The 14067-nt window shown below is 52.6% G+C and overlaps 1 protein-coding gene across 5 annotated transcripts in view; it reads right to left on the bottom strand.

Annotated features, from left to right (window-relative positions):
• LOC134427751 (S-adenosyl-L-methionine-dependent tRNA 4-demethylwyosine synthase TYW1-like) overlaps positions 1-14067 on the bottom strand; it is a 113551-nt gene that overhangs the window by 13354 nt on the left and 86130 nt on the right. For all 5 annotated transcript variants that reach the window (XR_010030226.1, XM_063173822.1, XM_063173819.1 and 2 more), the window contains exon 16: positions 10878-11045. Coding sequence is in view for 4 of the 5 variants with exons in the window: in XM_063173822.1 (XP_063029892.1) it covers positions 10878-11045 (168 nt within the window). In the remaining variant the exon portion in view is untranslated. The remainder of the gene's footprint in view (positions 1-10877; positions 11046-14067) is intronic.

Here is a 14067-nt window from a genome sequence, read left to right as displayed (position 1 = left end):
CCCTCCCTGCACACAGGGACAGCCAGGCCTGAGGGCCCCTCTCAGCTGGGGCTCCTCTCCAGCCTGAGCAGCCCCAGCTCCCTCAGCCTTTGCTGGGCACAGAGATGCTCCAGGCCCTCCTCATCCTCACAGCCTGAGCTGGCCCCGCTCCAGGAGCTGCTGTCCCTGCTGTGCTGAGGATCCAGAGCTGGACACAGCACCCAGAGCTGCCCCCAGGGAGGCTGGGATCCCTCCCTGACTGCTGGGTCAGGACAATGAATTCATTAATTACCAATTCATTACCCCAGGACACCACTGGCCCCCAGGGCTCTCTGCTGAGCCAGGGACAGCTCAGGGTCTCCCAGGCCCCGCCTGGCAGGGCTGGAACGGGACAGGGCCCGTCCCTCACAGAGCCCCGGGACAAACTGGGAGAGATCCATGGACCCAAACTGGGACAGATCCATGGATCCATACACCCAAACTGGGATATATCCATACATCCAGACTGGGACAGATCCATGGATCCATACATCCAAACTGGAGAGATCCATACATCCAAACTGGGAGAGATCCATACATCCAAACTGGGATAGATCCATGGATCCATACACCCAAACTGGATAGATCCATACATCCAGACTGGGACAGATCCATGGATCCATACACCCAAACTGGGAGAGATCCATACATCCAAACTGGGATATATCCATACATCCAGACTGGGATATATCCATACATCCAGACTGGGACAGATCCATGGATCCATACACCCAAAACTGGGAGAGATCCATACAGCCAAACTGGGATAGATCAATAGATTCATATATGCTAACTGGGATAGATCCAACTGAGATATATCCATGGATCCAAACTGGGATATATCCAAAAGGGATATATGTATCCAAAAGGGATATATCCATACAGACTGGGATAGATCAATAGATCCATATATCTAACTGGCATATATCCATGTATCCAAACTGGGATATATCCAAACTGTGATATATCCTTGTATCCAAACTGGGATATATCCATACACCCAGACTGGATATAGCCACATATCCAAACTGGGACAGATCCATTTACCCCTATGTGCAAACTGGATAGCTCCATATATCCAGACTGGGATGTATCCATCCATGCAAGCTGGGATATATCCACATATCCAATCAGAAACTGGGATTAAATGGAGAGCCAGGTTCCCTGGAAGCTTCTGCAGAGCCTGCTGAGCCTCCCTTTGCTCCTGAACTGCCAGGAGTGGCCCTGGCAGGACAATTCATCACTTCTCTTTGGCAGTGGATTCACAGCTGCTCTCACTGCAGCAGGAGCAGCTCCTGAATCCATCAACATTCCTGAAGGAGAAGAGCAGGCTCCAGATTGCTTTTCTTATCAACATATTTGAAGAGGCAGTTTGGGGTGGAACATGTGCACAGATTAAGGACAATCCAGGAGCACCATGCACTACATTCCCCCAGACAGGAGCACTGCTGAGAAATAATCCCAGGTGTATGTGGACAGGATAAAATATGGGAGAGAGGCTGGGCTGTGACACAGGAATGCTGAGCAATGGAAGGCAGCTAAAACCAATTAGTTTGTCCTAGCAAGGGTAATGTTGTATTTCCTTCAGAGCCAACACACTGCACGAGGAGGCTCCTCCTGAGCCACTGACTGGAGGAGAGGAAAAGGAAAAGAAGGAAGGAAGGAGGAAAGGAAGGAGGAAAGGAAGGAGGAAAGGAAGGAGGAAAGAAGGAGGAAAGGAAGGAGAAAGGAAGGAGGAAAGGAAGGAGGAAAGGAAGGAGGAAAGGAAGGAGGAAAGGAAGGAGGGAAAGGAAGAGGAAAGGAAGGAGGAAAGGAAGGAGGAAAGGAAGGAGGAAAGGAAGGAGGAAAGGAAAAGGAAAGGAAAGAAAGGAAAGGAAAGGAAGGAAAGGAAAGGAAAAGGAAAGGAAAAGGAAAGGAAAGGAAAGGAAAGGAAAGGAAAGGAAAGGAAAGGAAAGGAAAGAAAGGAAAGAAAAGGAAAGGAAAGGAAAGGAAAGGAAAGGCTGTGGTGGCTCCTGCAGGGCTGGGAGCACAGGGTCCATCCTGCAGGAGAAACTCCCCTCCTTGGAGCTGTGCTGCCCTCCAGGGTCCCTGGGCAGCACAGGGGGAGTGGGCAGACCCCAGAGCCCTCTGTGGTGAGAATCCTGCAAACAGTGGGGTTGGAAAACTCCTCCAGGATCACCCAACCATCCCCAAAGCACTGCCAAGGCCACCAGTGCCCCATGTCCTCAAGTGCCACATGCACAGGGCTGTTAAACCCCTCCAGTCAGAGACCCTGACACTGCCCTGGGCAGCTGTGCCAGGGCTGGACAACCCTTCCAGTGAGAAATTATCCCCCAAAATCCCCCCTGAGCTGCCCTGGCCCAGCCTGAGGCTGTCCCTCTGTCCTGTTGAGGATTCAAGGCTACAAAGTCCTCAAATCCAACAAATGGATTTTCCCTGGGGGATGCACAGCATTTAATGTTATATCCAGCGATTTTCACAGAGTTTTAAAGACCATACACCAAAAATAACAATCAGCAGCCAGCAGGGGAACCAGCCCCACAAAAAAACACAAATTAACAAAACCCCAACCAGAACAAACAAAACCTGCCCCTTCCAAACCAAACAAAAATAACCATAGAAAAAAATCCCACAAAGCTCCCCCCAAAGTCAAACACTCAAAGTCACAATAAACAAACAAACAAAAACACAAAACAAGAAAGCAAACAAAACCAAACCCAAACAAACAACAAAAAATACAACCCAATTGCCCCAAAAATACAAACACCCTAAAACAGGGGAAAAAAACCAAACCCAAATGAAATACTAAAAAAAAAAACCTCAAATCCCTCCCACAAAAAATAACCTAAAAAAACAAAACCAAGCAAAAAACCCCAAATCAAACCAAAGCAAACCAAACCCCAAACAAAACAAATGCAAAAGAAGTCCACAAGAAATCCAAACAACCCAAATGCCACACAAAAAACAACCAACCAAAACCAACCAAAACCCCAGAGCCTCCAATGAAACACTTGGTGCACACACCTGGACCCACACGCCCTCTGGGGGACTGTCAGAGGGACAGACAGACAGACACTGAGCTGTGCTCAGGGCTCTCCCAGCTGCTGCAACTGCCATCCCACAGCAGCACTGGGAGGGCAGATCCACCCTGCCCTGTGCCTGCCTCACCTGGACTCACCTTCCAACCCCAAAACAGCAACATCCCTCTTCCCAACCCCAAAACACCAACATCCCTCCTTCCCAGACCCCAAAACAGCAACATCCCTCCTTCCAACCCAAAACAGCAGCATCCCTCCTTCCCAACCCCAAAACACCAACATCCCTCCTTCCCGACCCCAAAACAGCAACATCCCTCTTCCAACCCAAAACAGCAACATCCTCCCTTCCAACCCTAAAACAGCAACATCCCTCCTTCCGTACCCCAAAACAGCAACATCCTCCTTCCAACCCCAAAACAGCAACATCCCCCCTTCAACCCCAAAACAGCAACATCCCCCCTTCCAACCCCAAAACAGCAACATCCCCCTTCCAACCCCAAAACACCAACATCCCTCCTTCCCTACCCCAAAACAGCAACATCCCTCCTTCCAACCCTAAAACACCAACATCCCTCCTTCCAACCCCAAAACAGCAACATCCCTCCATCCCTCCTTCCCTCAGCTCTCCAGCCTGGAACCACAGAGCACCCCCTGGCCTGGAGGGGCTGGGGGGCTGGAAGGAGATGGCTGGGCTGGAGCAGGAGCTGTGGGGGTTTGTCACCATCATATTTTCTGAAAAATCCTCTTTCCAGGATTCTTCTCCTGGGAAGCTGAGAAGCCTCAAAGAAAAATGAAAACAATATTATCTCATTTGCTTCTCATGTGTTTTGCTGCTCTGGAATGTGTTTGGAGACTGTTTATCCAACAGGTGATTGTTTGATTGGTTCCATATGAATTGTTTTTAATTAATGACCAATCACCATCCAGCTGTGTTGGACTCTGGAGAGAGTCATAAGTTTTTCTTTAGTATCTTGGTTAAGCCTTTTGTATCCTTTCTCTATTCTTTAGTGTAGTTTAATTTTAGCGTAGCATTCTTTAATATAATATTTATCATAAAATAATAAGTTAGCCTTCTAAGAACATGGAGTCAGATTCATCATTTCCTCTCTCGTCTGGGGACCTGGAAAATACCACAGGGGCTGAAGCAGGAGCTGTCAGAGCAGAGGTGAGCCCATGCCCAGGTGAGACCCAGACTGAGGTCCCCTCCAGGTGTGGCTGCCAGCCTGAGCCCTGTGCCCACCAGTGGCCACTTCCCTGGAACTGGTTGGATCTGGGTGGCCTCCATCCTGAGCCCATCTCTGGGGTAAAGCAGCAGCTTTGCACCTTCCCACAGGCTGCCATCAAACACAGCATGCTTCACCACCTGCCAGCACCAGCTCTCCAAGACAAACAAATAATTTCCAGAATTATGACCCCCTTTCTCACCTCATTAAGGCTCACAATTATTTAAGGCTTCCTTTGTTTGACAGGGGAAGTGACAACTGGAGTCACTCAGGCAAAACAAGGAGAAATATTGTGTGAATTACACTGAACAGGTCACAGTGCTTGGCAAAAACCTGCAAGCTCCTGCTTTTGAATTATAATCCCAACCTCAGGCTTTAGGAGGGAATTGAGCTGGTTTTCAAGTTGCAGCTGAGTAAGAGATGGCAATAATGGCCTTAACAGGAGGAGGGCAGGGCTGGATGGGATATTGGGGAATGAGGAATTGTTCCCTGTGAGGGTGGGCCAGGCCCTGGCACAGGGTGCCCAGAGCAGCTGTGGGCTGCCCCTGGATCCCTGGCAGTGCCAAGGCCAGGCTGGACAGGGCTGGGAGCAGCCTGGGACAGTGGGAGGTGTCCCTGCCATGGCAGGGGTGGGATGGGGTGAGCTTTAATGTCCCTTCAAACCCAGAGGACTCCAGGATTCCATGAGGGTGTTTGGGGGTGATCTGCCTAAACCAGAGCTGCTGTGTCAGCTTTTGAAAGAACCTTCTCAAACGGACTGCCAGGGAGAAGAGAGGTGAGAGATTGGGATGGAATTCTTTACTCAGAGGGTGCTGAGGCCCTGGCACAGAGCAGCTGTGGCTGCCCCTGGATCCCTGGCAGTGCTGGACACTGGGGCTGGGAGCAGCCTGGGACAGTGGGAGGTGTCCTGCCATTGCAGGGTGGCACTGGGTGGGGTTTTAGGTCCCTTCCCACCCAAACCATTCCCTGATGATCCCACAAGCACTGGGATGCCAAGCACACAGAGCTGAGCCTCTCAACATCCCAAGTCCATGGGGCTGAAGGCAAACCAGCACAGAGGCACAGCCTGGAACAGCCAAGCCCTAAATCCCTCAGCAGATCTGCAGACAGATCTGGAGCAGCCAGCAGCACAATTCCCACCAGGTTTAGCTGGGAACAACGAGCAGCCCTGCAATTCCACCCTCAGTGACCTCAGCCCGTGCTCAGGAGCCAGCAGAGGTGTCGGGGCACAGGGAACTCCTCCACATGGAGATGGAATTCACTGTTCTAAAGATGAATTCACTGTCTGGATCCCAAAGAGTGGGACAACCTGAACTGCCCTGAGCTGAGCCCATGGAATCCTGCGCTGATCCCCTGACCCCAGGGTGCTGTTCCAAGGGAAGGTTCCTTATGGCAGATTTGGGCTTTTAATCCCTGCCCAGGCTCCACCAGGCAGCTCCACTCCCAGGGATGGAAGCTGGGTAACTTCAGCACAAGGGAGAGCTGCTCATCATCACTGACAACAGCCAGGCCAGCAGAAAGGGGAGAAGGCCAGGGGAAAGGGAGAGAACCTTTGGAATCCCACCATTCCCTGCTCACAGCTGCTCTAGGGAGAAAACCTTCGAGAATTCCACCATTCCTTGCTCACAGCTGCTCTAAGGAGAAAACCTTCGGGATTTCCACCATTCCCTGCTCACAGCTGCTCTAAGGAAAAACCTTCAGGAATTCCACCATTCCTTGCTCACAGCTGCTCTAAGGAGAAAACCTTCGGGATTTCCACCATTCCCTGCTCACAGCTGCTCTAGGGAGGCTGCTTGGCTGCTGAGACACCTTGTCGTCACCTGAGTCACCTTGTCCACACCTTGGGGTCACCTTGTCCCCACCTGGGCTCCACGCCATGCCCTGCCCTGCAGCAGATCCCAGGGTGTTCCATCTCTCTGTGAGCCTCTCCTCCAGGTCTGGTTTCCCCTGGGGCTGTCCCTGGATGACAAGGACAGCTCCCACTCTCCCAAGGACAGAGGCAGGAAGGAACTGAACGTGATGGGCTCTGTGTCCCTGCTGCAGCCCTCGGCAGGGGATGTGCAGCTGGGACTGAAGTGCTTCCTCTTCCTCCCTAAATATAGCAGGGATGCTCAGCCTGGGATGCTCATCATGGAACACTGCAGTGCCTGTCCCTGAGCTGTGCCCACACGGGGAGGGAAAGGCCAAGTCCCTCCTGGCTGGGGATTTTGTGGCTGAAGGACAGGGATGAGCACCTCTGGCCAGGCTGCTCCCTGTCCCCAACAGCTGCCCTGGGACACCCCAGCACTTCAGCCACACAGAATCCCGGGCTGGTTTGGGTGGGAAGGACCTTAAATCCCATCCAGTGCCACCCCTGCCATGGCAGGGACACCTCCCACTGTCCCAGGCTGCTCCCAGCCCTGCCCAGCCTGGCCTTGGGCGCTGCCAGGGATCCAGGGGCAGCCACAGCTGCTCTGGGCACCCTGTGCCAGGGCCTGCCCACCCTCACAAGGGTGTTTGGGTATGGGAAATGAACTTACTGAAGGGAGTTCCCCAGCATCCCGTCAATCCCTTTGTGGGTGCCAAGGTGCCCCTGCCATGCTGGAGAACACAACCAGACCACAACAGGGAGGCAAGGAGAGGGCTGGAGCCCAGAGCTGCACCTGCAGCATCCAGGGAGGGACACTGCTGGTGCAGCCTTGGCTGTGGCTGCAGGGAGGTGGGTCCTGGTCCCTTCTCTCAGGAACAAGTGACAGGACAAGAGGAAACAGTCACAAATGGTGCCAGGGTAGGCTCAGGTTGGAGATCAGGGAAAATTTCTTCCATGAAAGGGTGGTCAGGGCCTGGCACAGCTGCCCAGGGCAAGGGTGGAGTCCCCATGCCTGAAGTGTCCCAAAGGTGTGTGGATGTGGCACATGGGGACACTGCTGGGTGCCAGTTGGACTTTGGAGAGCTTTTCTAACCAATCCCAGGCCTATCAGATTAATTAAAGAATAAAGGGCTGATGCTCATGTCACCCTGAGAGCTGGGAACCAGCCCCGGGGTCCTGCTCAGACAGGAACCCTCCTGTCCTGCCCCAGAGCTCTGGGATCCCAGTGCCTCAGCAGCACACACAGCACTGACTGAAGTGGCCAGACAGTGCTCCTGTAAAGCCCCAGGGAGCTGGAAAACAACCACCTGCTCCAGGGGAAAAAGGGTTAATGAACAAAATGGGCTGGAAGTGCTTTGGGACAAAGACAGGGTGGAACACACGTGGAAAGCAAATCCAGCACTACAGGGCACAGGGATTTAGTCCAGAAATTACCAAGATACTGAATTTCCTTCGGAGAAATCCTCCCTGCCAGGCAGCTCAGCACCTTCCCCTTCTCAGGAGCTCTTCTGGTGCTGAGGGGGCACTGACTGTCCCAGCCAGGAACAGCAGCAGCCTCAGGCCTCCCTCTGGAAAAGGGCCCTGGAATTAACTGTCCCATTAGAAAGTTGCTGCTGGGTTGATAATTCAGCCCATTAGTTCAAAGCGATGCCATAAATCCCATTTTTGTGACCATGCTTTATGGGATTTACTCAAAAGCAAAGAGAATCACTCAAGAATTCAGCAGTGTTGCTAGAGAATCAAAGAGGAGGGAGCCCAAACTCCCAAAGGGAGATGGGAACCAGGGCAAGGCTGGGAGGAGGAGGCAGGAGGGGCAGGGAAGGGGAGCTCCCAGCAGTGCCCAGGGCCAGGCTGGATGGGGCTGGAGCAGCCTGGGACAGTGGGAGGTGTGGGGGATGAGATGGGATGAGCTTTAGGGTCCCTCCCCTCTAAAACCAATCTGGGATGTGAGGAGCTGACACCCAGTGCCCCAAAGCCATGAAATGCAGTAACAGGTGGATGCTCAGGGCATGGGGAGCAGGGCTCAGGGCTGTTCTCTGGGTGCCCTTTAGGGACCTAAGTGAAATCCAAATCTTGCTGCTATGAGGACTCAGTTTTTAGGACTTTTTGAGCTCCCCTGGGATCCAAAGCTCTCTGAGATTCAAGTGGGACCCATCCTCCCCTGAGGGCTCCCAGAGGGCAGAACCCACTGCTGGCCAGCAGGGAAAATCAGTATCTGTGTGGGAAGGGACCTGGAGGCTCAACAGGAGAGCTCAGCACCCTGAAGGGCCCCAGGAGCCCCAGTTCCCATCTCAGCACCACCTGTGACCTCCAGAGAGAGAAAATAACACCAGACACAAACCCTGCAGTTTGCTTTCCTTAAAATCCCTCTTCTCCCTAAAGCCCTGCCCTCAAGAGAGAGATTCACTGCTGAGCTGTCACTCACCACAGGCAGGTGCCAATCGATGATCCCATCCATGCCAGGCAGCAGCTGCAGGATGGATTATTCCTGACATTCCCAGACTCCTTCCCACAGGCTGGCATTCAATGGCAGCATTAAACTCACCAGGAGCATTGTTTGGACACCTCCAAACTCAGACCCAGTGAAATAAATCACATTTCTTAATGATTTTTATCACACTCTTCCTGCAACTGCTTAATTTTTTAAAGCCCCCTTTGATTTTGCAATTACTCACTCCAGTTTGATCAATCCCAGAGCACAGGTTTTCCTGCAAATAATAGGCACTGACAGATTATATTCTCCACTAGAGCCTGAAACTCAAAAATTAAACCCTAATGGAAATAAATTTATTTTTTATTAGCTATTTTAGCACTGAGGACAGATTGTTTCCCACAGACACCCTCTGCTAATGGCTGTGGAAGTAGAAGCAGCTGTTGAATTCCTCCTGGACAGGTACCAATTTATTCTCTTTGCTAATGGTGTTAGTTAAATTCTGCCTCAAGAAGGTTTCTGCAATCTGTTTGTTTGCTTTCCTGGACCTCACAATGCAAAAGGAGATTTTGCTTTCTCAGGAACAGTTGCCAGTGGCAACAGGCAGGAGTGAGACTGTAAATAAAGCCAATTTAAGGTGAGATCAAACACAACCACTGCCAGGTGTCCTGGTTTTCTCTGCTCCTTCCCAGCTGCTCCCTTTGCAGATTCCAAAGAAGGTTTAGATTGGATATTCAGGAGAAATTCCTCCCTGTGACGGTGGGCAGGCCCTGGCACAGGGTGCCCAGAGCACCTGGATCCCTGGCAGTGCCCAAGGCCAGGCTGGGCATTGGGAGCAGCCTGGGACAGTGGGAGGTGTCCCTGCCATGAAATGGGATGGGCTTTAAGGTCCTTCCAACCCAAAGCATTCCAGGAATCCACAATTCCATCAGGTGCCCAGCTGGCACATTATTATCTTCTTCTGCTGCCCTTCTATTAATCTTTTCTGAAGCTCAGAAAGCAAATATGTACTCATTATTTTTCATTTCCTGCATACTTCAATTTTTTTTTTTTTTTTTTGCATTTTACTTGTATTTCATTTCATTTCATTTCATTTCAGTACTTGAAGGGGAGATGGTGACAAACCTTTCCAGCAGGAACCATTGCAAGGGCTGATGCATTTAAACAGCAGCAGGGCTGATTTCCATTGGATATAAGAGAATATTGTTTACCATGAGGGTGGTGAGGCCCTGGCAGAGGTTGCAGACCCTGAGGGGCTGGAGGTGTCCAGGGCAGGGAATGGAGCTGGGGAGGGCCTGGAGCCCCAGGAGCAGCTGAGGGAGCTGGGCAGGGGCTCAGCCTGGAGCAGAGGAGGCTCAGGGGGCCCTTGTGGCTCTGCACAGCTCCTGACAGGAGGGCACAGCCGGGGGAACAGGGACAGGAGCAGAGGGAACGGCCTCAGGCTGGGCCAGGGCAGCTCAGGGGGGATTTTGGGGAAATTCCTTCCTGGAATTTGTTGTTGGGCTGGAGTCCCCACCCCGGGAGGGGTTTAACAGCCCTGTGGAGGTGGCACTTGGGGACAGGGGGCAGTGCTGGCCTGGGCAATGCTGGGGGAGTGGTTGGGCTTTTCCAACCCAAATGATTCTGTGGTTCTCTGATCCAAATGTGGTGATTCTGCCTCTAGAGAGTGACTCAGAGCAACAAGAAAATAACAGAGCATCCCTTGGGTCTGAGTGGCATCCAGGGGTGTGAAAGGCTGGAACCCTGGGGCACACCATGGATTCTCCTGGACAGTGACTGGAAGGGCTTGGGAAGCTTTGGAATGGGCTGTGGCAGCAGCTCTCTGGCCACAGAGAGAAACAGACAACTTTGTGCTGGGAAAGGCTGTGAGAAAATCAGAGAAAAGAATGAGAAACAATTCTTATCTTCACTTGCTGCCCCTGTTGTTGTGAACATGTGGCATGTGTCATGGAGGCTTGTTTACCAAAGGGTGGTTTCTTAATTAGCCAGTGGTGATGGGTTTTGACTGAAGTCAAAGTCCAGCTGTATTGTAACTGTCTATAATGGGTTTCTTAATAATAATATAATAAATAGATTGATCAGCCTTCTGTGAATCATGGGGTCAATGCTAACTATTACCCAGCTGGGGGCCCACTGCAGTGACAGTGGAGGAGTCCCCAGCCCTGAGGGGTTTAACACAGGCGTGTATGTGGCACCTGGGGACATGGGCTGGACACAAAGGCCCCAGAGGGCTTTTCCAGCCCAAAGAGCTGTGGATAGATAACTGTGGAGAAGCAGGCAGCTGGCAGCAGGGCAGAGCTGTGCCCAGGCAGGCTCACCTTGCAGTGGGCCAGCAGCAGGCAGTTGGAGTGCTCGTGCTCGCAGGCGATGCCGTAGTCCGGGAGCAGCCGCGCCAGCTCCTGCACGAAGCTCAGCACCTCCTCGTGCCACGGCACGTTGGCCATGGTCAGGCTGCTGGCTGAGCTCTCCCCGCAGTAGGTCACACCCTGGGGACACAGGGAAACAGGACAGTCAGCTCAGCCCTCCCCAGCCCTGGCACTGCCAGCCGTGGCAAACCCTGCAGCTGCCGGCTCTGCATCCCATCCCATGGCACGGTCACAGATTGGAGATGGCATCAAACGGGGTGCCTCCTGCAGTGACACACCCCAGAGCACCGTGCCAGGTGTCCCTCGATTAGTGACACATCCCCAAAGCACTGTGCCAGGTGTCCCCAGCAGTGACACATCCCCAAAGCACTGTGCCAGGTGTCCCCAGCAGTGACACAGTGACACACCCCCAAAGCACTGTGCCAGGTGTCCCCAAAGCACTGTGCCAGGTGTCCCCAGCAGTGACACACCCTAAAGCACCATGCCAGGTGTCCCCAACACTGACACACCCCCAAAGCACTGTGCCAGGTGTCCCCCTTGCAGTGACACACCCCCAAAGCACCGTGCCAGGTGTCCCAAGCAGTGACACATCCCCAAAGCACTGTGCCAGGTGTCCCCAGCAGTGACACAGTGACACACCCCCAAAGCACCATGCCAGGTGTCCCCAAAGCACCGTGCCAGGTGTCCCCAGCAGTGACACACCCCCAGAGCACTGTGCCAGGTGTCCCCCTTGCAGTGACACAATGACACACCCCCAAAGCACCATGCCAGGTGTCCCCCCAGCAGTGACACACCCTAAAGCACTGTGCCAGGTGTCCCCCTTGCAGTGACACACCCCCAAAGCACCATGCCAGGTGTCCCCAAAGCACCGTGCCAGGTGTCCCCCTTGCAGTGACACACCCCCAGAGCACTGTGCCAGGTGTCCCCAGCAGTGACACACAGGCTGGGATTGATCCTTCAACAGGATAAGGCAGGATGCTCCTGAGTGACCAAGGGACCTTGGAGAAGGTCACTGGGGCAGGAAAGGTGACAGGTCCAGAAGAGTCTCATGGGCAAGCAATGGGACACCCCCAGAGATCTGTCCACGTGCCACAAAGCTCTGGGCCTCTTCCTTCCCAGCCCAGGCTGTGAATTCTGCCCCACCTGTGCCCAAAGCCAGCAGGTCCCTGGGTGGGCTGTGCCCATCCTGGGCACTGGGAGCACCCCTGGCACAGCACACACTGACACACAGCTCAGTCCCTCCATGGAGCTTTGGGAAGCAGCTTCTGGGCCATGTTCTGCAGGCACCCCCAGAAGTGCCCCTGAGAGGTGACACTGTTCAAGGACACTGCCCTCAGACCCCAGGGTGTCAGAGAAACAGGGCTCCTGCTCCAGGTCCCTGCCCAAGCCCCCAGCCAGGCATGGACTCGTGTCCCTCTGTCCCCACACAGAGCCAGGACACGGCTCTGCTGCTCTGGGGGACTGCTCAGGGATTGCAACACCTCCAGCTCTCTCCCACTCCATCCACCACCTTCAGCCTCTGAACCCAGAATTCCTGAGGCTGGAAAAGCCCTCCAGGGTCACCGAGTCCAGCCTGTGACCAGTCCCCACTGTGTCACCCAGCTCTGAGTGCCACGTCCAGGCCTTCCTTATCCAGCCTCACCATTCAGGGACCAGCTACTCCTGACTGGGAGATGTGCTCACCTGAACCTCCTAAATTACTGATTTAGTCCCAGCCATGACCTCAAATTTGCTTTTCCTTTTTTCTCTCTCTTTTCATTTTTCTTCCCTTCCTTATATTTTTTCTTTTTTCCTTTTTTTTTCTCCTTTCCTTTCCTTTCCTTTCCTTTCCTTTCCTTTCCTTTCCTTTCCTTTCCTTTCCTTTCCTTTCCTTTCCTTTCCTTTCCTTTCCTTTCCTTTCCTTTCCTTTCCTTTCCTTTCCTTTCCTTTCCTTTCCTTTCCTTTCCTTTCCTTTCCTTTCCTATTTGCCCCCCTTGCAGCACAAGCAGCTCAGTGGGTGCTGAGCACTCAGTGTCACCCACCTGGGGCGCAGACCCTGCTCAGCTTTAGGGTGCCCTTTAATGTCTGCTTTAACATATTTCACAGCCAGGATCGTGATCCCCATCAATTCCTCCCAATCAAATCATTCACTGCCAATTTCCCAGCAATTCATCTGCCATCCCTGAGAGATCACACACCAGATCCCAGGGCTGGTCACAACCCTGGTGCCCAAAGGGCAAAGAGAACAAAGGGCTTTTCCTCCAGACACTCCCAGCCCCTCTGCCCCCTCTCTGGGTTGTTCCAGCCCCTCTGCTCTTGGACTGAGCTCTTTTATTCCAGTCACAAAATCCCATCAAGCACCAGCCTTTACAACACACTTTTATGGATGTTGTGTCTGGTTTGCTGGTGGTTTTTCCCCTGGGAAGAACACTTTGACCTCTTTCAATGGAATTTGCATCCAGGTTCATGTGTGGCATGGCCATGGCACCTGCTCCAGCTGCCAATTCCTGACTCACCTGCATTTCCCTGCACATGGAATGTGCAGACACAGCTTTGCCAACACCCAGAGCATAGAGCACACACAGGGCTGCAGGAACAACAGCCCAGGGCTAATTGGGAACTGTACAAGTTTTGGAAGCAATTACTTTCTCACCCATAAATTTATGAGGGACTCCCCCATCAATCTTCCTCAGAGCCAGCCTGGAGGAAGACTGACAGGCCACAAGCCAGGGAGTGCTCACCAGGGATGTTCATTCAGGCTTTTCCAGCCCAGCTCTGTAAGTCTGAACCCAGAGTTTAAACGTGTTTGTTCTCTATTAGTCAGTGTTCTATCAGAGCAGCCAGCCACGCAAATCAGGGTTTGGATCCCCAAAGTTCAGCTGGAGACACACAGCAATATTCTCCCAACACTCATTATCCAGATTATGATTTGAGTAGCATGAAAAATGGATGAGTATAGAGGGGGAAAATTCTTCAGAAGCTCCAGTGTGATTCATGCTCTCAGTAAACTACAAAGGTATCGTTTACAAGCTAAGGAAGCACAGAGGCAAAAGGAATAAGTGAGTGCTTGACTGGCTGATTAATTCCTAGCACAAATCAATGGGAATCAGCTTCCAGCACACCGAAGGAAAGCAGCTTTCAACTTCCCCAAGTTCTTCAAACT

Source organism: Melospiza melodia, chromosome 21 (assembly GCF_035770615.1).
Source record: "Melospiza melodia melodia isolate bMelMel2 chromosome 21, bMelMel2.pri, whole genome shotgun sequence".
In the NCBI taxonomy this organism is placed as follows: domain Eukaryota; kingdom Metazoa; phylum Chordata; class Aves; order Passeriformes; family Passerellidae; genus Melospiza; species Melospiza melodia.
Note: the sequence above shows the minus strand (reverse complement) of the source record. Positions and strands in the feature narration are given on the sequence as shown.